Genomic DNA, 27,558 nt, shown 5'->3' with positions numbered 1-27,558 from the left:
GCTTAGTTTCTAGTTTTTTTTCCTGTCAAAGTCCTTTCAGACTGTTGAGTTTTTTCGAGGTCTGTATTTAAATGTTTTGTATGTCAGAAATGGATGCATAGCCTAGTGGAAAGAGCATTGGCCTGGGAATTGAAGGATCTGTGTTCTAAGACCGGCCCCACCGCCACTTGTCTGTTGTGTGATTTTGGGCAAGTCCCTTCACTTCTCTATGCCTCAGTTCCCTCATCTGTAAAATGGGAATTAAGATTGTGAGGCCCATTTGGGACATTGATTGTGTCCACCTTTGTATAATAATAATAATTATGGTATTTAAGCACTTAGTGTGTGCCAGTCTCTGTACTAAGTGCTGGGGTAGAACAAGCCAAGCCAATTGGATTGGACACAGTCCCTGTCCCATGTAGGGCTCGCAAAATCCCCATTTTACAGATGAGGTAACTGAGGCACAGAGAAGTAAAGTGCCTTGCCCAAGGTCACACAGCAGACAAGTGGTGGAGCTGGGATTAGAACCCATGACCTTCTGACTCCCAGGCCCATGCTCTGTCCACTATGCTATGCTGCTTCTCCCTCAGCACTTAATACAGTGCCTGGAACATAGTAAGGTCTTAACAAATACCATTAAAAAAAGTATTATCTGTAAGTGATTTAGCATGAGAACTTTGAGCTTGTACATTTTTTTTTCCTCTGCCATTATAGCTGTCTAATTTCTTAGAGGGGTTTTTGGTTTTTTTTTTACCCCTATAGGTACACAGTTCTTTTCCAGCTTAACCCTGACCAATTCATTATGACTTCTTTTACTATCAAAAGAAAGTTAACTTTGGGGGTCTGGAACCCCTCTTCTACTCGACTACAAAAGCTAATTTGAAGCAGTGTGGCCTAGTGGATAGACCATGGGGCTGGGAGTCAGAAGGACCTGAGTTCTGATCCTGATTCCCCCACATGCCTCCTCTGTGACCTTGGGCAAGTCACTTAACTTTCCTGTGCCTCATTTACCTCATCTGTAAAATGGGGATCAAGATTGTGGGACAGGGACTGTTTCCAACGTGACTTGCTTGTATCCACTCCAGCCTGGCACATAGTGCTTAACAAATACCACAATTATTATCATCATTATTGTCATTTTTCAATCACAGAAATGTCAGCTTTTTTCCTTCTCCAAACCTTATGAAGGAAAGCTCACTCCAGAGCCCACATTGCATAACAATGCCGCTCGTGTCATTTCTCCTGACACTGTGGCTTTTTGTATCAAACAGGCTCTTGTTTTCAGACAAACATTCCCTAATTCCTAAACAAAATACTAGCCAAACATACAGTGAAAAACTATGTTCTGGCATATCTGGGTATACCAGTATCTTTTTTTAAGGTTGGTAAAGCAGAGGGAGAAGAGGCTGAACTGGAAAAGAGAATTAAATGGCTTTTCTTTTTCTTTTAAGACCCTGGCACGCCAGACATCGTACATGAGGTGGTTTACTACAGCAGGGAGTATCTGTTACCCTGTGAAGCTTACATAGTATGTCAGGAAGTGAGGGGAGGAATATTAGTTCCGAGTCCCTCCTGTTTAAACCTTATTAGTATGCATACACCCACACGGGCTTATGGAACCCACTCCTGATGGTGAGATTTTATCTAGACGAGCGAATGTGCCTGACAAGACCCATGTGTAACTGACAATCCCTTCTGAATCAGATGAAGGTTCCCCCTGGATGCATGTACTCTCTGTGATTCACAGTGCTTGATACTATTTTGGTGTTTTCCTCATGGCATCCCAATCTTCCCAAAGCCTTTGCTCCTAGACAGTCACCCCTCTTCTGATGGCTGCTTGCCCGGCTAGCTACTGTGTTGTCTCCTAGCTTGCCACTATTGTGCCCTATCATTAGAGTTTTTGCTTCATTGTGCCTTGTAAAGCATTTCTTCTGTTCCACCCATTTTGCAGTTTGCCACTTCTGCTTGTCATAGAGCAGCTGTTTGTATATCCTGCTGCCATCTGTTCTCTTCACATGTCCCGCCCATGGTGTAATGTGTAATGTGTAGGTGTAATGTGACAAGCTTTGCTTCTCTGCTGGTGGTCTGACTGTGTTCCAGGACCTCATGTTTTGTGATCCTGTCTTGGCACTTTATGTTCAGTACTGCAGAGCTGGGTGTTGGTGGAATCTTCCAGAAGTCCAATATGGATCTGGGGTAGATCCCAGTCTTATAGCCAGTAAGAAGGTTAGACTCTACATTTGCCCAAGTCTGAATCTGAATTCCATGTTGGCACTACCCATTGTTTTTGAGCCTTCCAAAGGACATATTTACCTAGATTTGATTCTTTTTTCTCCTTCTTTGTCTATTCAGTCACTCTAATACTCAGATAATAGGAAGCATTGACAGCATTGAGGTCTGCACAGAAATGAAAATCTAGTTTATGTGTAGAGTTGCTAGGTGCTGGCTAGTAGATAAGGTGGCATCTGAAGGCAAATTTTCAGACTATAGTATTTTGCCGATTTTGAGAAATGCAGTAGAGTTCTGTGCGTGTGTGTGGCTGCGTATGCATGCGTACATGCAAGTACTTCCAGAGCACTAGCTAGCAATTTATCACAATTTATCACTTGTTTCTGAAGTAGCAGCAGCCTTCAACCCAGCCCTGACAAAAATAGTCATAAGATAATAGCAATTTATGCCAGACTAGTTAGATAAGAGTGAAAGATTTGTTTTTCTATCCAAGTTCCTCATCTAGTGGTCGACTGGTCCATTTTTTTTGGACTTATGTTCAAGGCTACATGCATCAATTGTAATTTTCCTTTTAAGAGCAAACCTTCGCATGACAGAATGAAGAAATCTTTGTTTAGAAATAAAAATGACCCTGAGAGAGAGAGAATTTTCAAGGAGATAGAGGTGAGCATGAAATGCCAGGAACAAGAAGGTTCAACTACATGACCTTTGTAATGAAGAGAAAGATTGGGTTTCTCTGAACATGAAAAAATAAGTCTTTCCTATGACTTTTTTAGTTTAGATGATAGGATATAGTTTTCTGATAGTTTAGTATTTAACAAGTACACCGGTAATCATCATATTAAAAAAAATTGCTTTTCCAGAATAGATGTTCTCTAAGTTAAATTAAAATTTAAATGTGTCCATATTGTAGTAGTTTGGAGGAACATCTTGAAAATATTAATTTTCACAAAGAATGTAGCAGATTCAATCAATCAGAATTTACTGAGAATTTACCATGTACAAACACTGTACTAAGCAGCATGGCCCAGTGGAAAGAGCACAGGCCTGGGAGTCAGAAGACCGGGTTCTAATCCCAGCTCTGCCACCTGTCTGCTGTGTGAACTTTGGCAAGTCACCTAACTCTGTGCCTCAGTTACCTCATCTGTAAAATGGGGATTAAATCCTGCTCCTTCCCATTTCAACTGTGAGCTTTGTGTGGGGCAGGGACTGTGTCCAACCTGATTGTCTTGTATCTACCCCAGTGCTTAGTACAGTGCTGGGTGCATAGTGAGTGCATAACAAGCACAATTAAAAAAAAGACAATATGCTTGCCCTCCAGGTCCTTTCAATCTAATGGGAGAGTCAGACACAAAAATAATTTCAGAAGAGAGGAAAAAGAGAAATGAATATGTGGATGATTAAGGGTCTAAATAGTAAAGTGTATAAGTCTATATGTACCTTAGGCCCCCTGTTCCTCCCCCTCCCCCATCTCTCACCCCCAATGATCTGGCCACCTATTTCCTCACGAAAATCAACACAGTCAGGTCTGAGCTCCCCAAAGTCACCCCTCCGCCTCTCCCCTCCCCCCCACCAACCCCCTCCCCTACTTTCCCATCCTTCCCTGCAGTATCCTCAGAGGAGATCTCCTCCCTCCTCGCAAGTGCCACCCCCTCCACCTGCGCCTCGGACCCCATTCCCTCTCACCTTCTTAAAACCATCGCCCCTGCCCTCCTACCTTCTTTAACTTCTATTTTTAACCACTCAATCTCCAAGGGCTCCTTCCCCTCTGCCTTCAAACATGCCCACGTCTCCCCCATCCTAAAAAAACCCGCTCTTGACCCCACTTCCCCCTCCAGTTATCGTCCTATTTCCCTACTACCCTTCCTTTCCAAAATCTTAGAACGAGTCGTCTACAATCGATGCTTAGAATTCCTTAACTCCCATTCTCTCCTAGACCCCCTCCAATCTGGCTTCCGTCCCCTCCACTCTACTGAGACTGCTCTCTCTAAGGTCACCCATGACCTCCTTCTTGCCAAATCCAATGGCTCCTACTCCATTCTAATCCTCCTTGACCTCTCTGCTGCCTTTGACACTGTCGACCATCCCCTCCTCCTCCATACCTTATCTCACCTTGGCTTCACGGACTCTGTCCTCTCCTGGTTCTCCTCTTACCTCTCTGGCCAGTCATTCTCGGTCTCCTTCGCTGGAGCCTCCTCCCCCTCCCATCCTTTAACTGTTGGAGTTCCTCAAGGGTCAGTTCTTGGCCCTCTTCTGTTCTCCATTTACACTCACTCCCTCGGTGAACTCATTCGCTCTCACGGCTTTGACTACCATCTCTACGCAGATGACACGCAGATCTACATCTCCGCCCCTGTCCTCTCCCCCTCCCTTCAGGCTCACATCTCCTCCCGCCTCCGGGACGTCTCCACCTGGATGTCGGCCCGCCACCTAAAACTCAACATGAGCAAGACTGAGCTCCTCATCTTCCCTCCCAAACCCGGTCCTCTCCCAGACTTCTCTATCACCGTTGATGGCACGACCATCCTTCCCGTCTCTCAGGCCCGCAATCTCGGTGTCATCCTTGACTCGTCTCTCTCGTTCACCCCACGCATCCTATCCGTTACCAAGACCTAACGGTTTCACCTCTACAATATCGCCAAGATCCGCCCTTTCCTCTCCACCCAAACGGCTACCTTACTGTTACGGGCTCTCGTTATATCCCGGCTAGACTACTGTGTCAGCCTTCTCTCTGACCTCCCTTCCTCCTCTCTCGCCCCGCTCCAGTCTATTCTTCACTCCACTGCCTGGCTCATCTTCCTGCAGAAACGATCTGGGCATGTCACTCCCCTTCTTAAACAACTCCAGTGGTTGCCTATCAACCTCCGCTCCAAACAAAAACTCCTCACTCTAGGCTTCAAGGCTCTCCATCACCTTGCCCCTTCCTACCTCTCCTCCCTTCTCTCTTTCTACCGCCCACCCTGCACGCTCCGCTCCTCTGCCGCCCACCTCCTCACCGTCCCTCGGTCTCGCCTATCCCGCCGTCGACCCCTGGGTCACGTCCTCCCGCGGTCCTGGAACGCCCTCCCTCCTCACCTCCGCCAAACTGATTCTCTTTCCCTCTTCAAAACCCTACTTAAAACTCACCTCCTCCAAGAGGCATTCCCAGACTGAGCTCCTCTTCTCCCTCTACTCCCTCTGCCATCCCCCCTTTACCTCTCCGCAGCTAAACCCTCATTTTCCCCTTTTCCCTCTGCTCCTCCACCTCTCCCTTCCCATCCCCACAGCACCGTACTCGTCCGCTCAACTGTATATATTTTCGTTACCCTATTTATTTTGTTAATGAATTGTACATCGCCTTGATTCTATTTAGTTGCCATTGTTTTTACGAGATGTTCTTCCCCTTGACTCTGTTTATTGCCATTGTTCTTGTCTGTCCGTCTCCCCCGATTAGACTGTAAGCCCGTCAAACGGCAGGGACTGTCTCTATCTGTTGCCGACTTGTTCATCCCAAGCGCTTAGTACAGTGCTCTGCACATAGTAAGCGCTCAATAAATACTATTGAATGAATGAATGAATGAAGTGATCTGAATACTATTTAGGATATTCCTATATCTTTCTCCACTCCAATCAGTGGTATTTTCTGGAAGCCTCGTGTGTGCAGAACACTGTATTTAAGCACTTAGGAGCATACAAAACATTAGAGTAGATATACAAGATCCTTCTTTGTTTTGTAGTTTAGCCTTTACAGTAATTTTAAATTTCAGTCCTAGTATATCTTAATATAATTTACTCAGTGCAGTGATTTTAGATATATTTAATTTTTTACATTGCAGGCAGTATCACAATATTCAAAACGTGATTAGTAAAGGATATCAGAATAATAGAGGAAATTAACAAATTTCTTACACATTTTCCTGGAGTTGGCCTTTATGAAGGTTTTGCAGTAGCCAAGCTAATCTCATTCTATCAAAATCCAATTTACCTCCTGCATGAAGTTTTCTTGATTATAGTGTATGAGGCCTGCCTTAACTTAAGATCCCTTACGATAACTTTATCTTCTCTCTCTCTGCCACTGTGAGTCTGCCACTGTGAGTCTGTATCTGTATGTTAACCCTTATGTACACAAACCCATTGAGAATATTCTAGTGTGCATGCAAAGTGGAGTTTTTCTTTGTTTGGGCTTTTTGGTAGGAATATACATGCATGTCTGTCCAGAACCTTTGTTAATGGGGCAAATGAGAAGAACATAATGGATGGTGCGCAAAAAGCCAAAATCAAAGTCCTCATTTAGGGAAAGATAATGTGTCTCCGGTCAACTTTATTGAAGAATCTTAAATATTCCTTGCTCCCTAATTCATTCCTACACCAGCAAGGCTTAGAGCTGAAGATAATAATTTTGATAGCCTTTTTGTAGAATTTGGAAGCTGGGGATAAATGATCATGACCACATTTGTTGAGCACTTACTGTGTGCAGAGCACTACAATAAGTGCTATGACTGCTCTTTGCTGTAGAACCCTGTTAATAGGACAGAGCTATGAAGTAGCACAGAATTATGCATGCAGGAGAAATTCCAATAAATGTCTTTTAGGTAATGATATAGAGATGAAGGCATACAACTTTGGATGCAGTCATCACTTTTATGAGTGTGGTCTTTTATATTTAGCTTTTGTAATTTATTACAGAAGGGAATTGAAATTTTTTTGAAACACAGAAGCTGCCTTTCCCTTTTCACCCACCTGGCAGCCCCCAAATATTTCTCTAGGACCATTGAATACATATGAGATTGGAAAGCTTGCCCTTTGAATACAGTGAAGCTTGCCTGAAAGAAACACAAATATTGGATTTTATTTCAATGCAGAGAACAAAGAGAAATATGGCCTTCAAATTCATAGGTGATACTTTAGACTGTGAGCTTTTTATTGGTGAAAGTGGGTATGGCTGACACCTTTCCATGTTATGTATATGTAAAAATTCCCCACGGTGGTACACTTCTGTCTCTGTCACCCACAGTGCCTGACACCATATTTGTTTCTCCTTATTGGTGTCACGATCTTCCCAAAGCCTCTGCTGCAAAGCAATTATCCCATTTCTGATTGCTGTGCACCAAGCTGAACTGTCTTCAGCTGCTGCCTCCCGATTGTCCACTGCCATTAGAGATTTCACATCCCTGTGTCTTCTAAGCATTTCTTCTTTCCACCCTTTTTACAGCTACACCATTTCAGCTTACCATAGAGTAGCTGTTGGGATAGCCTGCTGCCGTCTATTGTCCTCTCCTGTTCCCCCCCCCACGCCCCCCCCCAAACATGATGTGTGATGCTGGTGGTGCAACTGCATTCCAGGACCTCATTGTTTGTGATCCTGTATTACTAGTAGATATTGAATCCTGTACGGAAGTGCCATCGCCGGAGTTGCTCTAGATGTCGAATGTGGCATCTGTGGTGGGCGTCCAACTATCACAGCCAGCCATAGAGAAGGTTGGGCACTCCAACTGCCCTGCATTCCTTCAATTTGGTCTGAATCTTGTTGCCACATTGGTGCCAAATTCTGGCATTCATTCTCCCAAAGGTCATACTAACCCTCTTGATTGGGTTTTGTACCTCCTTGTCTATCCTCATACCATCGGATAGTGTGCTGCCTATGTAGCAGAATTTGGTTATGGACACCTTCAACTCTGTATTGCCGATGGAAATCCTTGATTGCATCTAGATTTCCGGGTGCGAGATGTTTAAAATCAAAAGACAACAAAAACAACAATAGCAGCAACAACAAAAAGAAAGTACTCAGTTTTCTTCAGATTAATCGTCAACCCTGCACAGCTTTTTGGGTGTGTGCTTCCACAGCACAGACATCAGCATATAGTAGCTCCAGTATGAACAAGTCAATGACTTTGGATGATCTGCTCAGTCAGCTGATTGGAAGAGTTTTCCAGAGGGTCGGACCCGCATCCTGACAACGGCTTCCGGATTCCTCCTTGCATCCTTGAGCGTGGCTTTGTAGAATAGATTTGAACAAGACTGGACTTAGAATGCAGCTCTGCTTTACTACACTGATTATGGGGGAAAAGAATCAGATAAAGCCCCTGGAATATTAATGAGGCCAACCTTATCGTCATGTAGTAATCATGATGATCTTGATGCAATTTTTCAGGGTGGCCACACTTTTTTAGTAGTCGCCAGAGCCCAGGTCTGCCTATGGTGTCAGTGACTTTGGTAAGGTCCGCAAACACCGTGCAGAGGTGTTGACGTTACTCTACCTGACTCGTGGCAAAGATCATGTCTGCTGTGCCCTGCCGTGGTCTGAAATCACGTTGCAGGTCTGGGAGCACTTGATTTGTGATCTTCGATAGTCAGATCGGCACACTCTGACTAGGATCTTGCCAGCAATGGTGAGCAGTGAGATTCCACGATAGATTCCACTATAAGGTCTCTCCATTTCCTTCTTGAAGATAGTGATGATGATAATGGTGGCATCTTTGAAATCCTGAGGCATTGCTTCAGAATTCCCTATTTGGAGGAGGAACTTCGTGCAGGTGACGGAGTAGAACATCCTCTCCCTGCTTGTAGATCTCAGCAGGCACATCACCCCATCTCAGTTCTTTGGTCTTCTTCATCCCTGGCACTGCAGTCATGACATCCTGAAGTGGTGGAATGAAAGCCAGGTGTGCACATATTGACAGGTTTGCATGTCATCTTCAGTGGTGTCAGCTGTTTTAACATCATTGAAGTGTTGCTATTTCTTTGATTTCCCCTTTATCTTTTATGAGGGCCTTCCCAGAGACCTCAGCTGCCTTCACATCAGCTCCACTAGCCCTGCTTTTCAGGAATCTTCAAACTTGGCTGGGTGGGTGAAGAGGAACACATACCACACTCCCCAGGGACCCCCAAAAATATATATTATATATATATATATACACACAGTCACCATCTAGAGCAGCGTGACTGCATTTTCATATTTCCCAAAGAGCACACTAAAACCATTTTGACTTGGATTACCCCATGGCAGCATTCTGCACTATACTGTGTGGTGTGAATTTTCGAAGCAAGATTTTGGTGTCCATCCTGTGGCACTTCCAACAGACGTCACTGAAATGACGCTACCACCTCGGCTCCCATTTCAAATACATTAAGCTTCGGCTACTCTGAATCTTGAAGTCAGTTGGAATATGAGAAGTCCCATCATTTTTAATATAATCAGCGAATGTTGTTGTGCTGCATAAAGTTCCTAAATTCTTTTGTTCCCCTTTTCCTTTTTATGACTCTTATAGTCCCAGAGAAAACCTGGTGTAAACTGGAATGTTTTTAGTTCTGATCTGTGATGTGTTTTTTTTCCCCCCCTCCTCCTTCTCTTTCAGTCTACAGCCATGATCGAGCCACAGTGCTACTACAATGAATCCATTGCCTTCTTTTATAACCGGAGTGGGAAGTATCTAGCCACGGAGTGGAACACAGTCAGCAAGTTGGTGATGGGACTGGGGATCACTGTCTGCATCTTCATCATGTTGGCCAATTTGTTGGTCATGGTGGCGATCTATGTCAATCGCCGTTTCCACTTTCCTATTTATTACCTAATGGCTAATCTGGCTGCTGCGGACTTCTTTGCAGGGCTGGCCTACTTTTACCTAATGTTCAACACAGGGCCCAACACTCGAAGACTGACCGTCAGCACCTGGCTCCTTCGCCAGGGTCTTATAGATACTAGTCTAACAGCCTCAGTAGCCAACTTGCTGGCTATAGCTATTGAGAGACACATTACAGTGTTTCGCATGCAGCTGCATACCCGGATGAGCAATCGGCGGGTAGTGGTGGTCATTGTTGTCATCTGGACTATGGCCATTGTGATGGGTGCCATTCCCAGTGTAGGTTGGAACTGTATTTGTGACATCACTAATTGTTCCAACATGGCGCCGCTCTACAGCGACTCTTATTTGGTCTTCTGGGCTATTTTCAACCTAGTTACCTTTGTAGTAATGGTGGTCTTGTATGCTCATATATTTGGCTACGTCCGCCAGAGGACAATGAGAATGTCTAGGCACAGTTCTGGACCACGAAGAAATCGGGACACTATGATGAGTCTCTTGAAGACTGTGGTCATTGTTCTTGGTAAGTGTTGTCTTGGCTGAAAGTTGCTTTCCGTGTTTTCGATGGCTTAAAAATATGTTGATCTGTGATGGCATTTCAGTGTCAGTGCACCTAAGCAGGTGTGTATTTATCTAAAATGGAAACACTGTGGCCTCCCTGCTGAAGGTTTCCAGAAGTTTCAGTATTCTACTAATTCTGCAATTATAAAAAATAAGTAGAAATTAGAAAATTAGAAAAACCTTTCCCTTTTTGGGGTGGGGGGAGGTGGCAGGTAGAAGATGATACACAGTGATTGGGAGGAGAGGGCTAAAAACCATCCACAAAATACCTCAACACAGCTCACCTCAGGACAGCACATATAGGACACATGCCTTAAATGAATGACAGTAAGCTGTGTTATGGTGAGCTGAAATGGGACAAGCAAAACTAGAGACTAAAGGGGACATTCTTTAAGAATACAGCGATGCACATCCTTAGGGTCTGACATGACAGCAGAAAATTGATATACAGTTGCAGCAGCTAGAAAGCACATCAACAAAAGTCAGTGGTCCCTGCGTGGGCACAATCTGATAGGGATTGTTAGTCCCATGTTGTTTCAGTGGTACCCATATAAATGGGATAATTTCATCACCACTGGCACCTTCTTCAAATAATAAAGACAACTGCATATAGAGTACCTGTCATGTTTTCATGACTTTTGGGGGGTTAGAATGTTGTTAGAGGAGTAGGGAACATTCTTCCAACAGTGTGGCTCACTTTGGGTACAGTGTGAAATGGTGTTGGAAGAAACGGTTATGCACACACATGTGGCATTTGAACTAGTGAATGCATGTAGTTGAACATGCGGTCTTGCAAGAATGCAATCCCTGTGTTAGAGGGGAGCTGGGTATACTGGCAAACTTTGCTATTCCAGTGAAAATTTTAGCATCACAACATCAGGTAAGAAGACCTCAACAGCATTTTTATAGCTGTCAAATATGATTAGCCATTTTGAGCAGTGTTATCAGGAAGAGATTTCTGTTGTACTCTGAGAGTCTTGGAATAAGAAGGAAGTTATCTGGTCTCTTAATTTGTTCCAGTATTTGAAGAATAGAATGTTACAAACATTTCAGAACCAGTGGCTGCATAGCTCTCCACCATCTGTAAGGAAGTTGTGCATCTGCACAACTGACCAGGAATGTGAGACAGCTGGGTAGAGGTCTTGGAGCTCTGCCGACAGATCCCAGGACTCTGGCACAGGTGCCAGTGTTGACCCCCGAGCAAACTCCATCCTCTTTGCATTAAGAACTAAAATGCAACAGTGAAGTATTCATAAGCCATTCATATGTGCATAAGGTAATCAGTTGTATGTATTGAACATTTTGTGCAGAGCACTGCATAGAGCACAGGTGGTAGACATGATCCCTGCCCTCAAGTGGTTTTCAGGATAGCGAAGCACACCTGTGAGAGAACTGTCAGGGAATTAATCAGCCCATGTTGGGGGTAGTTAGTTTTGTAAGCTTCTTGGCTCTCTATTCATGGCTTTGAATCAATGATTTATTGAGCACTACTGTGCAGAGAAGCATACTTAGTCTTAACTAGAACAAACTTAAAGTGTATTAACAGTAATAATGGTACTAATAATAATAATTTGGTATTTGTTAAGCACTTACTATGTGCCAAGCATTGTTCTAAGCGCCAGGTAGATACAAGGTAAACAGGTTGTCCCATGTGGGGCTCACAGTTTTAATCCCCATTTTCCAGTTGAGGTAATTTAGGCACAGAGAAGTTAAGTGACTTGCCCAAAATCACACAGCTGACAAGTGGTGGAGTTGGGATTAGAACCCACGACCTCTGACTCCCAAGCCCATGCTTTTTCCACTGAGCCACGCTGCTTGGTACTTGCTAGGCACTTACTATTCTAAGTGCCAGGGGAGATACAAGTTAATCAGGTTGGACATAGTCCCTATCCTGCATGGTAACTGAGGTACAGAAAAGTTAAGTGACTTGCCCAATGTCATAGAGCAGACATGTGGCAGAGCTGGGATTAGAACCCAGGTCCTTGGACTCCCAGCCTGTGCTCTTTCCACTAAGCCATGCTTCTTCCATTGCAGTTGGAAAATGATCAAAAAGCAGTGTAGTACAGAATACCGCTCCAAATTTCAGGAAACCTTTAATCAGTTCCTGATCCAGTAATCTTACACAAAATTTGTAAATATAAATTTCAGGCAGCATGACCTACTAGAAAGAGTGCATGACTGAGTCAGAAGACCTGGGTTTCAATCACTGCTCTTCCACTGACCTACTGCATGACCATAGGCAAGCCATTTAACTTCTCTGTGCCTCAGTTACCTCATCTGTAAAATGGGGATTAAGACTGTGAGCCCCACGTGGGACAACCTGATCCCCTTTATCGCCCAGCACTTACAACAGTGCTTTGCACATAGTAAGTGCTTAACAAATACCATCATTATTATTATATTCTATCTGAAGTCATTTTACAGATGCGGAAACTGAAATCCTTAGAGCTTAAGTGACTTGCCCAAAGTCACACAGCTGACAAGCGGTGGAGCTGGGATTAATAATAATAATGTTGGTATTTGTTAAGCACTTACTATGTGCAGAGCACTGTTCTAAGCACTGGGGTAGACACAGGGGAATCAGGTTGTCCCTCGTGGGGCTCACAGTCTTAATCCCCATTTTACAGATGAGATAACTGAGGCACAGAGAAGTTAAGTGACTTGCCCACAGTCACACAGCTGACAAGTGGCAGAGCTGGGGTTTGAACCCATGACCTCTGCCTCCAAAGCCCATGCTCTTTCCACTGAGCCACGCTGCTTCTCTATCTGAGCAGGGCTAGATGCAATCTCATAGCCTTTTACTTACCCTCTTAACATATAGCTAGCACTTAGTAAATGGCATCATTAAGTAAAAATGACTTACACTTCATATTAAAAGGCATGAAATATTCCACCAGAATACAATTGATCAATCCAATAGTATTTATTGAGGTCCTGCTGTATAAAGCGAACCAAGGAACAGTGTGGCCAAGTGAAAAGAATGTGGGCCTGGGAGTCAAGGGACCTGGGTTCTAATCCTGGATCTGCCACTTGCCTGCTTTGTGACTTTGGGCAAGTCACTTAACTTCTTTACCTCAGTTTCTTCATTTGCAAAATGAGGATTGAATACCTGTCTTCCCCTCCACCTTTGAGTGTGAGCCCCGTGTATGCCAGGGATTGGGCCCAACCCGAGGCACAGAGAAGTAAAGTGACTGATCCAGGGTCTCACAGCCAGCACAAAATGACTCCCCAGTACAACCCTGACTCTTTAGCTAACCAAACTTATTTGAGAGTCTGGCACCTTCCATTTCTCTACCAGGCCAGATACCAAAGCTTTTCCTCTCCTATTGTTATGCACAGTTTTGTCCCTTATGTTGGGTGAGAATGAATGGGTTTCCTAAATCCACACTAAAATGAGTTTGTGGACGTCGATTTGTGGGCAAAGGGCCTTAAATTGCACACAGCGTAATGATGCCACAGGGTGTCCCGGAAAGGGGCACCCAGCGATGGGATTTTAGGAGTAGCCTTCTAAAAATGATGCTGGCAGTGCCACTCATTTTATGCCATCTTTTCAGTGTGGCTTTTAAGCACTTTGTGGAGTTTTAGAGCGAATGTTAATCTAGCAACTTCTCTTCAGATGGCGATTTTCTGCTTGAGTGAGGCATGCGTGTGCCTCAAATAGAGAAAAAGAGATCCCACTACATATCAGAAGCTTTGGATAAAAGTCAATTGCTGGTATTTATTGAGCACTTTCAGTTTGCAGAACACTGTACTACATGCGTGAGAGCATGTAATAGTTGGTAGTTGGTAGACATGATTGCTGTCCTCAGATTACAGTCTAGTGAAGAGTTGGGCTGATTAATACATTAGCATCATCATCAGTGGTAGTATTACTCTTCACACATTTTACAAGTGAAGTTGAGACAGATGTGTTCACAGGAGAAAAGTAGGTGCAGGAATGCATAACATTTTTGAGGGGTCCAAAGTTAATTAAGAATGATTTAACAAACCAACTGCAGGTAAGGTAGGTATTTGCCTCCATTTTGCCTTCCGGTTTGCAGGTAGAAATAGATGCCTGCGTTTGCTCATTTCTATAGGGTCCAATTAGTCCTGCTAAATCTTTTTCTTGACATTCTCTGCTGGGTTGAATTAGACTAGAGGCAGGATGGAAGTGTGGCACAATGGTACTTATCAAGAGGAACTTGAGTATCTCACTAATTCACTTCTCATAGGGTTGGGAAGCGATGGTTCCATTGTCTTTGGAAGAGCGACTTTGGTATTTTTTGTATGGCATCTTCAACACTGATCAAAAGAGTGACTTTGCAGGAATCCTTATCGAAATGAAGCCCTCTTAAAAAGAACTTGGAGAAGCAGTGTTGCCTAGTGGATACAGCACCGTCCTGGGGGTAAGGAGGACCTGGATTCTAATTCTGGCTCTGCCACTTGTCTGCTCTATGACCTTGGGCAAGTCACTTCACTTCTCTGTGCCTCAGTTACCTCATCTGTAAAATGGGGGTTAAGACTGTGACTTAATGATGTCCAACTTGATTAGCTTGTATTCATTCAAACATTTACTGAGCACTTAATTTGTACAGAGCACTGTCCTAAGCACTTGGGAGAGTACAGTATATCAATGAACAGAGTGATTTCCTGACCACAAGAAGTTTCTACCTCAGCACTTAGTACAGTGTCTGGCACTTAGCAAGTGCTTAACAAATACCATTTAAAAAAAAACCCCAAAATCCCTAAAAAACAGAACTTCCTTTTTCTCCTGTAGTCTGCTGCACTGGTATTTTTAAAGTATGGTTAGTGACTCTGACATCATCAGAAACTTGCTCTTGACTGTCAGAGTGATTAAACAATGAAATGAGTTACCCAGTGAGATTGGGGAATCTTTGACCTTGGAGAGTTTTAAAAATACATTAGAAACTGTGTTGTAACCGATTTAGGAATTCAGGGTGTTAGGCAAGGTGCTGGGCCTCAGAACTTCATGAGAACTTGTCCAGGTCTACAAAAAAAAATCTATGAAAATAATCATGCAAAACATTTCCTTTTCCTTGTGCTTAATAACATTTAAACACTGTTGCCAAAAGCATGGGGCAGTGAAAAAGGTGAGATGAAATGGGAAGTGCACTCATTACTGCTAGAGAGAGAATTTTGGCTTCAGGTTCCCTTGACACATTATTTTGCTCCAAGGAGATGAAGTGATTGCACAAAGCAATTCAAGCAATATGAATAGACATCAGTCCTTCTGTGAGCTATAGTCAAACTTAACTCTATTCAACTACCACAACATACTCTGGCAACCCACCTCAGTACAGTCAAGAGCAGGTTTCTGATGGTCAGCATTTTAATTTCTCTTGTTCTAGCTTCAGTGAAGATGGACAACAGGTCAGTATTTTCTTCCCATTTTTCATCTATTTGAACTCACCCATTACCTTCCTCTCTTCCTTGCTAATTAATCCTTATAGAATATTCATTTTTTTAAATTTCCTGATCCTCTCTAACTTCTCCACATTTAAAAATTTGGTTAGCAAAATTGGGCATGTTAGGGACTGACAAGTAGGAAATGTATTTATTGAGCATCTAATAATAATAATAATGTTGGTATTTGTTAAACACTTATGATGTGCCAAGCACTGTTCTAAGCACTGGTATAGATACAAGGTTATCAAGTTGTCCCACTTAGGGTTCACAGTTTTGATTCCCATTTTACAGATGAGGTAACTGAGGCACAGAGAAGTTAAGTGGCTTGCCCAAAGTCACACAGCTGACAAGTGGCAGAGTCAGGATTAGATCCCACGACCTCTGACTCCCAAGCCCGTGCTCTTTCCACTAAGCCACGCTGCTTCTCACGTTGCATCTCCTGGATGTGACCCACTGTACTAAGTACTTGGGAAAATACAATAAAGCAGAAAATATATTTCCTGCTGTCCTGGAGATCACAATCCAATCAGAGAGCCCGACATAAAATTATTTACAAATCATGGGAGCAGTAGGAAGGACATGGGTCAGGTATGTAGTAGAGTAATTACTTCCAGCTCTTACAGATCATGTTCCAATATCTTCGCAATTTGTAAAATAACACTGCTACATATATTGCTGCCTTTACAGTCAACTATGACTCCCTGCTCTTTTTCTGCAATATTGGTGCTCGATCTTTTTCCATTAATTAGAATTTTTTGTGTGTCTCTAGCTCTCTCTGATATTTGTTCATTTCAGTTAGAGTTCATTTTGTAGCTGAGGGTTTCCAGAAACAAAAGTAGAATCCAGGCTTGTGACGATGAAAGCACAATTATCAATTTTTCAAGAATGAGTTTCCTCCACTGTCCTATAAAAATGGACAATGTGGGATGTGGAGAGAAGGCTCCGTTTACTTAAGAAAAGGAGTATAGTCTACTTTGGTACTATAAGATGCCAGGGTAACAGATCAGTTGAGAGTGTTTTCTCTATTAATATAGAATGACCTATGGAAAGTTAGTTCTCTTCTATAGAGGCCTTCTTGGGCTGAAACAGTTTTGCCTATCTGAGTCTGATCAGGCTCACCTTCTCCACGTCACTGGAGCCATGGCTGAGCCTGACGCTTGATCCAGGCTGACAGTGGGGCCAAGTCCATTTTTGGGGAGGTGGAGCCATATATGCATTGGATATTCATACACAGGCATTGTCTCTCTGAGCTGCCTGGACTTTGAATGCCATGAGAACAACCACCCACAAGTGGATGCTTACGTATTGCATGGCAATGATGTTGCCAAATTGTACATTCCAAGCGCTTAGTACAGTGCTCTGCACACAGTAAGCGTTCAATAAATACGATTGAATGAGTGAATGAATGTGCTGCACTGTAACTCTTCCACACCTAAAGTGAGATAGAAGGGGTCTCGGGTTGCCCCACCCAAAATCTGGGTGTTTATTTTTTGGCTGGGGAGGGCGGAGGTGGTGCATGAAGCGGGATGGTGGGAAGGGACCCAGTCCAACCACCTATGGTTATGGTTAAGCTGGCCTGAGACTCATGAGTCAGTCAATGTCTGTGCATGGCAATTCCCTCTTTGCTACAGCCCCAGAGGAACTGGAGAGAGCAGAATGCTTTTCACTCACTCCTCCTGCCATTTAAAAGAAAGAAACACAAGAACCTCTTGTGTCCTGGCCACAGTGAGAGACTCCTGCATTCTGCCAGCAATTTATCTCATTGCTTCGATCCAGGAGGAACAGGAGTAGCCCCAAATTCTCTCTTGCTTTGGGTGGCTTCCCCGCAAGCAGGCTGTGTGAGATGGAACCCGAGTGGGTTTTCATAAGAAACCTCATTGTTTGGCTAGTGACTAAGATGGCTTGAGGCGCTGGCTGGAGTGGTCAGGCATTGGCACACTGGTTCAGCCCACAGTGATGCTAGGACACTGGATCTTGGGTCTGAGTCAAAGTAGAAAGCGGAGTCCTTCCCTGCCTGCTCCTCAAATCAAATGGTTTGTACAGAAGGAACTGATTTCATAGGCAAGTTGTGTGTTTTTGTTTTTTTGTGTTTTTTTTTTAAAAGCCAAAAAAAATCAAAAACAAAGTACAGCTTCTTTTGAAGTGTGGGCTGCAGAGCAAGAACATAAAGCCCTTTCACTAATGACATGATGTTTTGTTCTCTGCTCTGAGGGAATCATTGATTCTGAGCCTGGTGAAGTGATACACTAGTTGGACTAGTCACACATGATGCTTAAAGTCATTTGTCTCCTGCACGTGCTATATTAAATAATGAAAAAGAAACACCTGGAAAAAACAGTAGTCACTATTATCTCCATCTCCTTATCTTTTATGTACAAACAAAACCCAATCAACATTAAAGTGGAAATTTCCCATCAAGATAGCCAACCATTTAACCTTCAATTTTTGTTCACAGCATGAGTAAGTCCAGGAGTGTAAGTTTCTGACAAGCTACACTATCAGGGAGGTAGTGGAGCTCACCCTGCTGTTTGGCCATTAGTTAGTTGATGAATAGAGTACCCTCATTATTGTATAACTAATCTCACCCTCCTGTGATAATCCTTAGATTCGGGGTTGAGGGAGTTCACCTGGAGAACAGGATGTGATGGTTTAACTTTGTCCCAGTGATGCCTGGATCCAGCAGTAGATTGGTGATTGTTGTGACAGTGGTTGGGGGTATCGGGGACTGCTTTCACCAGTGGCTGCCCTCGGGGCATGGAGACGGAGCCACTGAAGCGTGTGATCATTAAAATAGTGGTTCTGGGTGCCGGTTTCTTTAGAGAATTTTGCGGTCAACTTTTGTTGTCATAATGATGTGGGGTTATTTTCAGTTTTGCTGGGTGACAACATGAGTTTGAGCCTTTGAGTCTGTTTCCCAAGTGCTTTGTATAGAGTTCTGCATACAGTAAGTGCTCAATAAACACCATTGATTGACTGAGAATCCATAGTTCTCACACCTTCAAAATACTCTTAGGAAAAGGCAATAGTATCTTATCACTCGTAATATTAAATATTCTTTGTACTTTCTATTGAGTCAAAGTTATTGTCCCCATTGGCTGAAAAACATACTAGGTATGTGCCCCAGATATAACTATTCATACAGTGCCTGACATTTTAAATTTCAAAAGCAGGAAAATGTCACATTAAATTAGTAATATTTTCTTCCTCCAGCATAATATTTAGTTGTCTTTGAGCAGAAGTTAGTATCAATGAGGTGATTAAATTTGTTGGGCAATATATGAACTTAATTACTCACCTGGATGGAAGGGAGTGGATTCCTGTTTTGTGCATAACTGACATTTCATAGAAACTGTTTTACTTCAATAGTAATTTCAGTATGTTAACTACATTTACCTGACAGTCAGGAAGTGTTGCCAATCCTGACAAAACCATGACAATTGACAACTGAGCAATCACAGAGTGGTTGTTTTGCTTCAATGGTAATTTCAGTATGTTAATTCTTTTGTGTTTGGTAGGGTTTAGAATGTTCATAAAGGTTTCATTGTTATGGTAAAGGAACCTCTGTATCATATGTCATCTTTACATCTGAAAGAGAACCATTTTCCACTGTTGAGCACACTTAATAATTCAATAATTATTTATTGAGAAGCAGTGTGGCCTAGTAGCAAGTCACTTAACTTTTCTGTGCCTCAATTCCCTCATCCACAAAATGGGTTTTCAATAGCTGTTCTCCCTCCTAAACTGATGCCCCATATGGAACTTGATTATCTGATATCTATCCCACTGCTGTAGCACTTGGCACATGGTAAGCTCTTAACAAAAGCATATTACTATTACAATATAATTCTTATTAATATAATATAAAAATATATTATTTTCAATAAACTATATCTTCTATAAAGCTACAGATATTTTATTTTCAGAATGAGATATATCAAACTGAAATGAAAAAACAAAATGCCAAGTTCTTTAGGTACTGTAAGCTCACTGTGGGCAGAGAACGAATCTACCAACTCTGTTATAGTGTACTCTCCTAAGTGCTTTGTGCAATTCTGTGCACCCAGTAAGCACTCAAGCAATGTCATTGATTGATACAGCATCCTCAAATAGCAGTTTACCCTTTGACGGTTGGAAATTTTTCATCTGATAGAATCAAATTAATGTTCTAAGTTATCATCTACCACCACAACAATATCCACCAGTCAAATATCACTGTCTCACAAACTACCTGCTGTTTTGTCCCTCAACAGTGCAGTGTAACAGAGTGTATGAAAAAAAGGCAAGCAATATTCTCAAGATGAAGTAAAATAGCAGTTTCAGGATTTCAGATTTCTGCACACAGCTAAGCTTTGTGTCTGCAGCTAACATAGAATCCTTCTTGCCTTTAGTTTTCTTGTTCTTTCAAAGGTGATTCCTGAAGATTTGTATGCTTCAGTTGCACAGTTTAAAACCAAGCAATTCTCCTTTTTCTTCAATGCCATAGGTATTCAGTCTTTGAAAGAGCAAATAGTTCAGTAGCACTTTTCTCTGGTCACTGGAGAAAATGTCTCCCTATCAAGCAACTTCAATGTTTTAATCTTAAAGTTTGAGCAGGTTATCTTTTTTGTTTTTAATCTCGAATGTAGGCAGCCACAGGGATTTTATTGAAGATGATATTGTCTAGACTGAGTTGGGTTATGCTTTGCTTAAACTCTGGAAGACCTTCTCTGCCAACAGGAGGGTTATTTTGATGATCCAAAGCAAACATCAAGGTGTAGTATGGTGACACATCAATAACAGGATATTTTAGCAGAGCTGAGATTTAATTTGGCATTAGGTAACTGGAAACTCATGGCTTCACCTATTTATCCTGTCTCTGTAGAGTTCTGTTGACACAAAAAACACTGAATTTTTAATGTGGCTTTCCATGAGATCATTCTAAACTGGTATCCCGGTGCTTCAAGAAGCACCTTTTAGTGTAGTAGACATGGATTAGTTAGAGGTTATTTTCCTTTTTCTTGTGATAGAGAAAATGACAACTTATTCATTTGATTGTATTTACTGAGTGCTTACTGTGTGTATAGCAATGTAAGGATGATTAAGTAAAATACCCAGCTGGGTCCAATCGTGATTTAGCAGCTTTATGTCTGAGGAGCTTCTGCTGACCTGGCCAATCCTGCTTGAATTTGGTGGCCCAGAAATGCCTTTTGTATATTGATTCAGCCTTAAAGGAAAAATGAGACTGTAAACCTGGGAATTGGCATCAACACTCTATGGGTCTGAACATCAGTGCCATTCTGTTCTAAAACAGGAGTGGCAGTATTTAGGTAAGCATATTCTAGAAAGTGTATAGACTATGAATTGGTTCATGGTCAAAGAAACGGAATAGATGAGACCAATTCAACTCTTTCATAATTTTTATCATATCTAGTATGGTACAAATTTTAAAATAACATTTACTTTATTTCAAGAAACACGATTCTTAACACACAGTGTCAATAATCCTTGGGAATAAATGATAGAGTAGAGTTGATTCCTTCTTTACTGTAGAGTCAGAAATGCCCTATTTGGGAATGGATCAGAATTAAATTAAATCTAGAAAGCATTTTCTTTCTTTTTGCACTTCAGGTCTCTGAATTTTTGTTTCTCCTTCAGCTTTGATTTAAGTAAAGGTGTACAGGGGAGAAGCAAGGGGCCCACTTTCAAAATGGATGCTATTACCAAACCCCTGGAGAGCTATTAATGGTGTTTCTGTAGCAACCATTTAACAGTCTATGCAACTTCTTTGGTCCTGCTTCTTAGTCTTCTTTGGTCCTACTTCTTAGTCTTCTTCCATTTTCTGTTTAATAAAATGGCTGCTCTCCTGTAACAAATATCTGTAAAGGGAGCTTAGTGGTCAGTGGATGGTGGTAATGTGTATGGAAGAAAGCTTGAAATCAGTTACTGCTTTGTCTTTGATTTAGGATTTTGTATTGTCAGGATCTCCCAAGATGTGGACTGAATATGGATATGTGAACTGTATGCTTTGGTACAGCATCAACCCCAATTTAGAGTGTTCGTTAGATATATTAAACAATGCGTGAGCTTCAGGAAATACAGAGGGCAGAGAGACAGGGAGTACTGTAATAAGTGCAATAATAAGGTTATTGCAATTATCTGGAAGTAATGATGTTGGGCCTCATATAATAGAGAAGAATGGAAATAGTCAAGAAATACTTCTGAGGAAAAAGTATAGGGGCTTTGTGATAAACTGCCTCAGGAGGGAGAAGGAGAGAGACAAGTCAATCAATGAATAGTATTTATTGAGTGCTTACTGCGTGCAGAGAGTACAACACGACAGAGTTGGTGGAAGTTTTCTGTCTACAAGAAGCTTACAGGACAGGATCTCCCTAACCTTTCTTTTCTTACCCCTCTAAATTCACTCGAAGGTAGAAGCCTGGTTTTATTGTTGGGGTTGTGGGGGGGGGGGGGAGTCAGGAAAGGGTCAGAACTTTGAGGAGGAACATTGGGTTTGAGAAATTTTTAGTTTGTTTTAGATAGGGCATAACATCCACATTAAGGTGCAAAGAGGAAATATAGGATTAGGTGAAAGGGCAGAGATGTAGATCAATATGTCTTCTGATTACAGGTGAGCGGATGAGCTCCCTGAGGGAGTATGTGTTGGCTGAATAGAGCAAAGAGCCTATTTGAGCCATGGAGTCCACCAACTATTGGTTGTTGCTGGAAGTAGAGCAGACAACAAAGGAGACAGAGGAGTTGTCAGAGAGAAAAGAGAAGAAATAGGACAGCATGTTGTGCTTAATGCACTGTCAATCATGATTCCAAAGCAATGTTCATTCAATAGTATTTATTGAGCGCTTACTATGTGCAGAGCACTGTACTAAGCGCTTGGAATGTACAAATCGGTAAAGATAGAGACAGTCCCTGCCCTTTGACGGGCTTACAGTCTAATGGGGGGAGACGGACAGACAAGAACAACAGCAATAAACAGAATCAAGAATGTTCTAATAGAGACCTCTACATTTTGGGCAGTTAGAAGATATCTACAAGTCAATCAGTCAATCCTATTTGAGTGCTTTTTTGGGTAGAGCCCTGCACTAAGTCCTTGGGAGAGGAGAGTAATGTAAGCAGACATGATCCCTGTCCTCATGGAGTTCAGGTGTTTACACACTCTACTCTGCAAGAGGGGAAAAAGATTCAGAGGCTCAACGCCTGTGGTCACCCAGCAAAATTGAAATAGAAAATAGTAAAGATGGATTCTCCCGCCTATACCAGGAAACTCACGTTTCCTAAGCACAGAGTGAGTTAAAGCCTCCTATCTAACTGGCTCACTGTCCCCTAAAGTGGTAGTCTTTGTGGCCATGACAACAGAGATCATCTGCGCCATTCTAAAACGGTTGGTATGCAGCCAGGTTAAGTCATGAGAGGCTGTGGCTTGTTATAATAGTTCTGCCTCTGAAAATAAGAAAGGGAGGCATACCTCCCGAACCCTAAAACCTCTATATTAGAACTTACCTCCGCAGATCTGCATCAGTCCTACCAGGGTAAAATTGGGTTTGAGGATTTTCATTCCATTTATTATTATAGTAGTCAGTCCATCAATTTGCAATTTACATTGGAAATATTTGCTTGGAAATATTTTCTTTGAGTCGTAGCCTGGCTGAAGAGATAGAGCCTGGGAATCTGGAGGACCTGGGTTCTAATCCCAGCTCTGCCACTTGTCTTCTATGTGACCTTGGGCAAGTCACTTAACTTCTGTGGGCCTCAGTTGCCTCATCTGTAAAATAGGGATTAAGACTGTGAGCCTCATGTGGGACATGGATTCTGTCCATTCTGTTTATCTTGTATCTACGCCAGCGTTTAGTGAAGTGCCTGGCACATAGTAGGCACTTAAAAAATATCATAAAAAAGAAATGTCCCATATATTTCATGAATCCTTTTGTCATACTCCAAATGCTGACAAAAGGGAATATTTTGTTACAAATTAGCCTTTCTGTTCTGGCACTGAGTACATCAGATCGAAAGTAATGCCATTACTATATCAGATCGTTGTTCCATTCAATCCAGGATTCTGTCTTCAAATGTGACAAAAGATGCATGGAGAAACCAGTGATGATAGCCTTCCTTATCATCCATTCTAAACTTTAGTGATATGTACCATCTAGCATCCATAACCTTTCCCTTCTTCAATCAATCAGTGATATTTGAGTGTTTACTGCATGCACAACCCTGTATTAAGTGCAGTAGAGTTGGTACAAACGATCGCTGTCCACAAGGAACTTACAGTCTAGAGGAGCTTTCAGTCTTACCTCCCTAACTTTCCTTCTCCAGCTACAAGTTTAGCCAAATGCCTTTTATTCCCTATTATTTCCTATTCCCATCACTTCCTGTGGTAACCAATTCCACATGCAATACCATCATGAGGTTGAATCCCTATGCTTACCACCAGCTGTGTGAAGAAGTGTTTCCTTTTGTTTTGAAGCTACTTTTCAAGCTTGGTATTGGCCAACCAAAATTTCCAAATTCATCCTGCCCATAAGTTTCAAGATTTTCTAGACTTTAATTGTGTCCTCTTTCAGCACAAGTCTTTGCAGATTGAAGAGTGCTAATGCCTTCAATCTTCATTCAATCGTATTTATTGAGCGCTTACTGTGGAGCACTGTACTGAGCACTTGGGAGAGAATAGAATAACAATGAACAGACACATTCTGTTTATAAACAGAATAATAAACAGACAAAATAATAAACAGAATAACAATAAACAGACCCACTCTACCCTCCTAAAGAAGCTTCTCCATTGCCCAATCATCTTGGCTGCCCTTTTTTTTATCTTCTCCAGTTCTATTATTACTTTTTTCCTCATGTGGAACAATCAGAACTGCACATTTTTATTGCAGGTGCAGATGTATTATGGTTCCATAGTGTGGCAAAACTCTATCTTTTGCTTTTCTATTGGAGTTCCACTGAGTAATACTGACAGAAGCACCTAGTGCAGGACTCTGCCATCAGTATTGATATAGATAGTATCCAGCCCAAAGTCACAGAGCTGGAACCAACAAATTCCTTTAATGTGTTTTTTACGTTGTATTTTTTTAAAAGAAGCAATAACGTTTGGGTAACTAGGCCAATTGGCATTTGAACCTTAAATTTGCACAATCTTGTGGGGGGGAAGGTCTGCCTTTGAACCCAGAGTAGGGTCTGATTAAAAATTAAAATATTCTTGTTTTCCCACCCCAGTATCCCTCCACCAGAATTTGCAAAATTCTCCAAAAAAGAAAAAATTAATTTACTGCAACCTCCCTGTAGGAAGGGATCATGTCTGCCTACTCTATTGTTTTGCATTCTCCCAAGTGCTTAGTACAGTGCTCAGCACACAGTAAATGTTCAAGAAATACCACTGATTGATGGAGCACCTCCTATATGAAGGACACTGTATTTATACTTAGCTGTAGGTGGTAAGGAAGAAGGGGTCATAATAAGTAATAAAATGCAAATCTTGTTCTTAAGACATTTACAATATAAAGAATCCATATATACGAACTGATTCAACCACTTTCTTGAAGTATTCCAAACATCTCTGTTTTACCTTGGGGAAATTTGGCCCCTTTGACTCACTAATAATGAAAGTCAGATGCATTTTCCTTGAGACTGTGATTTAAGGAAGTTCAGAATTGCCTAAAGCAGGCATATGTTTAATACGTTTTAAGGGGGAAAACACTCTCTGTGGGAGACCCATTTCCTTACATGAAGTTTTGATTACAAAAAGTTTTGATTCAAATGAATGTCTTCTGCAGGAAGATAGGTACCAATGGAGACAAAATTCCTTGGATCAAAGATTCTTTTTTTAAGATGAATGATTGGCCTTCTCCGATTCTCCTTGCTTTTCTCCCCTTTCAAGCAATTGGGTCAGAAACCCTGGCAGATTACCTTGGAGAGGTTTGCATCGGATTTCAAACATTTCTTCAGCTTCCTCAGTGGTTTTTATTAGCAGAATTCTGACTCTGCATCCATTTTCCCCACATTCCACAGAGGGTTTTGTGCATAACACTTGAAAACTAATGAGGCTTATGATGACTGAAGTAGAGAGGCTTCTTTCTGTTTTGGAAACATTGAAATAATGGATTTTTGACCCTAAAAGCTAATGCAATTCTGAGGAATTGGAGATGGTTGTATAAAACCTTTCCTTAAGCGAGCAGTTGAATTCCAAATGAAAGCCCTAGACTGGAACAACTGCTTCTTGGTGCCTATCTGGCTCATAACTCCCTCACTCTAACTGCTACCAGTTTTCCAAGTCACCAGTCTGATTGTTCATTCATTCAGTTGTATTTATTGAATGCTTACTGCATGTAGAGCACTGTACTAACGCTTGGAAAGTACAGTTTGGCAACAGAGACAATACCTACCCAACAACAGGCTCACAGTCTAGAAAACTTGCCCACCCCTCCCTCATATCACTTTATCATGTCAGTGTTCTGCACTTAGAAAGTACCCCATAAATATGATGGGTCGCTTGATTGATAAATTCATTCCCCACCAGTCTCACTAAAGTATTCTCTCCTGCCATGCAGCAAATGAATAGGAAAATGCTGCTATGCCTTTAACCTTCTTACAACATGGGAATCCATTTTGCAAGGTGTAGAAGGAAAAAGAGGGGAAAGTTGTGTGTGGGGGGGGGGGGGAATGTGGGGATGGAAATCTTTGAGCACTGACAGTCTAGATTGAATCAATCAATGGTATTTAAGCACTGTACTTAAGTGCTTGGGAGAGTGCAATACAACAGAATTGCTAGATACATTGTGAGCTTACAGTCTAGAGGAGAGATAGGTATTAATATAAATAATAATAATAATGTTGGTATTTGTTAAGCGCTTACTATGTGCAGAGCACTGTTCTAAGCGCTGGGGTGGATATAGGGTAATCGGGTTGCCCCATGTGAGGCTCACAGTCTTAATCCCCATTTTACAGATGAGGCAACTGAGGCACCGAGAAGTTAAGTGACTTGCCCACAGTCACACAGCTGACAAGTGGCAGAGCCGGGATTCAAACCCATGACCTCAGACTCCCAAGCACGGGCTCTTTCCACTGAGCCATGCTGTTTCTCAAATAAATTATGGATATGTACATATGTACATATGTTCGAATCCCAGCTCTGCCACTTGTCAGCTGTGTGACTGTGGGCAAGTCACTTAACTTCTCTGTGCCTCAGTTCCCTCATCTGTAAAATGGGGATCAAGACTGTGAGCCCCACGTGGGACAACCTGATTCCCCTATGTCAACCCCAGCGCTTAGAACAGTGTTCGGCACATAGTAAGCGCTTAACAAATACCAACATTATTATTATTATTATATGTGCTGTGGTGTTGAGGGTGACATGAATAGCAAGTGCCCAAAGGGTACTGATCTAAGTGTGTATATGAGGCAGAAGGGAGAGAGAGTATGGGATGGCCTCTTGGAGGAGATGACCTTAATAAAGCTTTGAAGGTGCGGACAGTGATGGTTCGGCGTATATGGAAGGGGAGGAAGTTCCAGGCCAGAGGGAATATACCAATCTGGGAATTTTCAGACCTCCTTCCATTTCACAAGTGACCTGAGAGACTATTAACAAAGCACATTCAGGGAATCTTGCTAAATAGATATTAAATAATATATAAGAATGTAATATTACATGGTGTGGATCAAGCATCTGCTTTTTTGGAGCCTCAGTGTTTTCAAGTGGATCAAGGTTCTCACCTGCTAATACTAGGATCCCAACATTTATAATGGACTCTGATTAGATGAAAATGAGAAGCAGCAGTTTTATCATCTGGGAGTTAGAGGTGCCTATACCATGCTAATGAGGTGGTTT

At 42.1% G+C, this 27,558-nt stretch overlaps 1 protein-coding gene across 6 annotated transcripts in view; it reads left to right on the top strand.

Annotated features, from left to right (window-relative positions):
• Positions 1-27,558, top strand: part of LPAR1 (lysophosphatidic acid receptor 1) — a 156,944-nt gene that overhangs the window by 78,648 nt on the left and 50,738 nt on the right. For all 6 annotated transcript variants that reach the window (XM_039910802.1, XM_039910801.1, XM_029055666.2 and 3 more), the window contains exon 3: positions 9,543-10,290. In XM_039910802.1, coding sequence (XP_039766736.1) covers positions 9,543-10,290 — 748 coding nt within the window. The remainder of the gene's footprint in view (positions 1-9,542; positions 10,291-27,558) is intronic.

The sequence above is a fragment of the Ornithorhynchus anatinus genome, chromosome X5 (assembly GCF_004115215.2).
Source record: "Ornithorhynchus anatinus isolate Pmale09 chromosome X5, mOrnAna1.pri.v4, whole genome shotgun sequence".
NCBI lineage: Eukaryota > Metazoa > Chordata > Mammalia > Monotremata > Ornithorhynchidae > Ornithorhynchus > Ornithorhynchus anatinus.
This window is presented reverse-complemented; position numbering and strand designations above follow the sequence as displayed.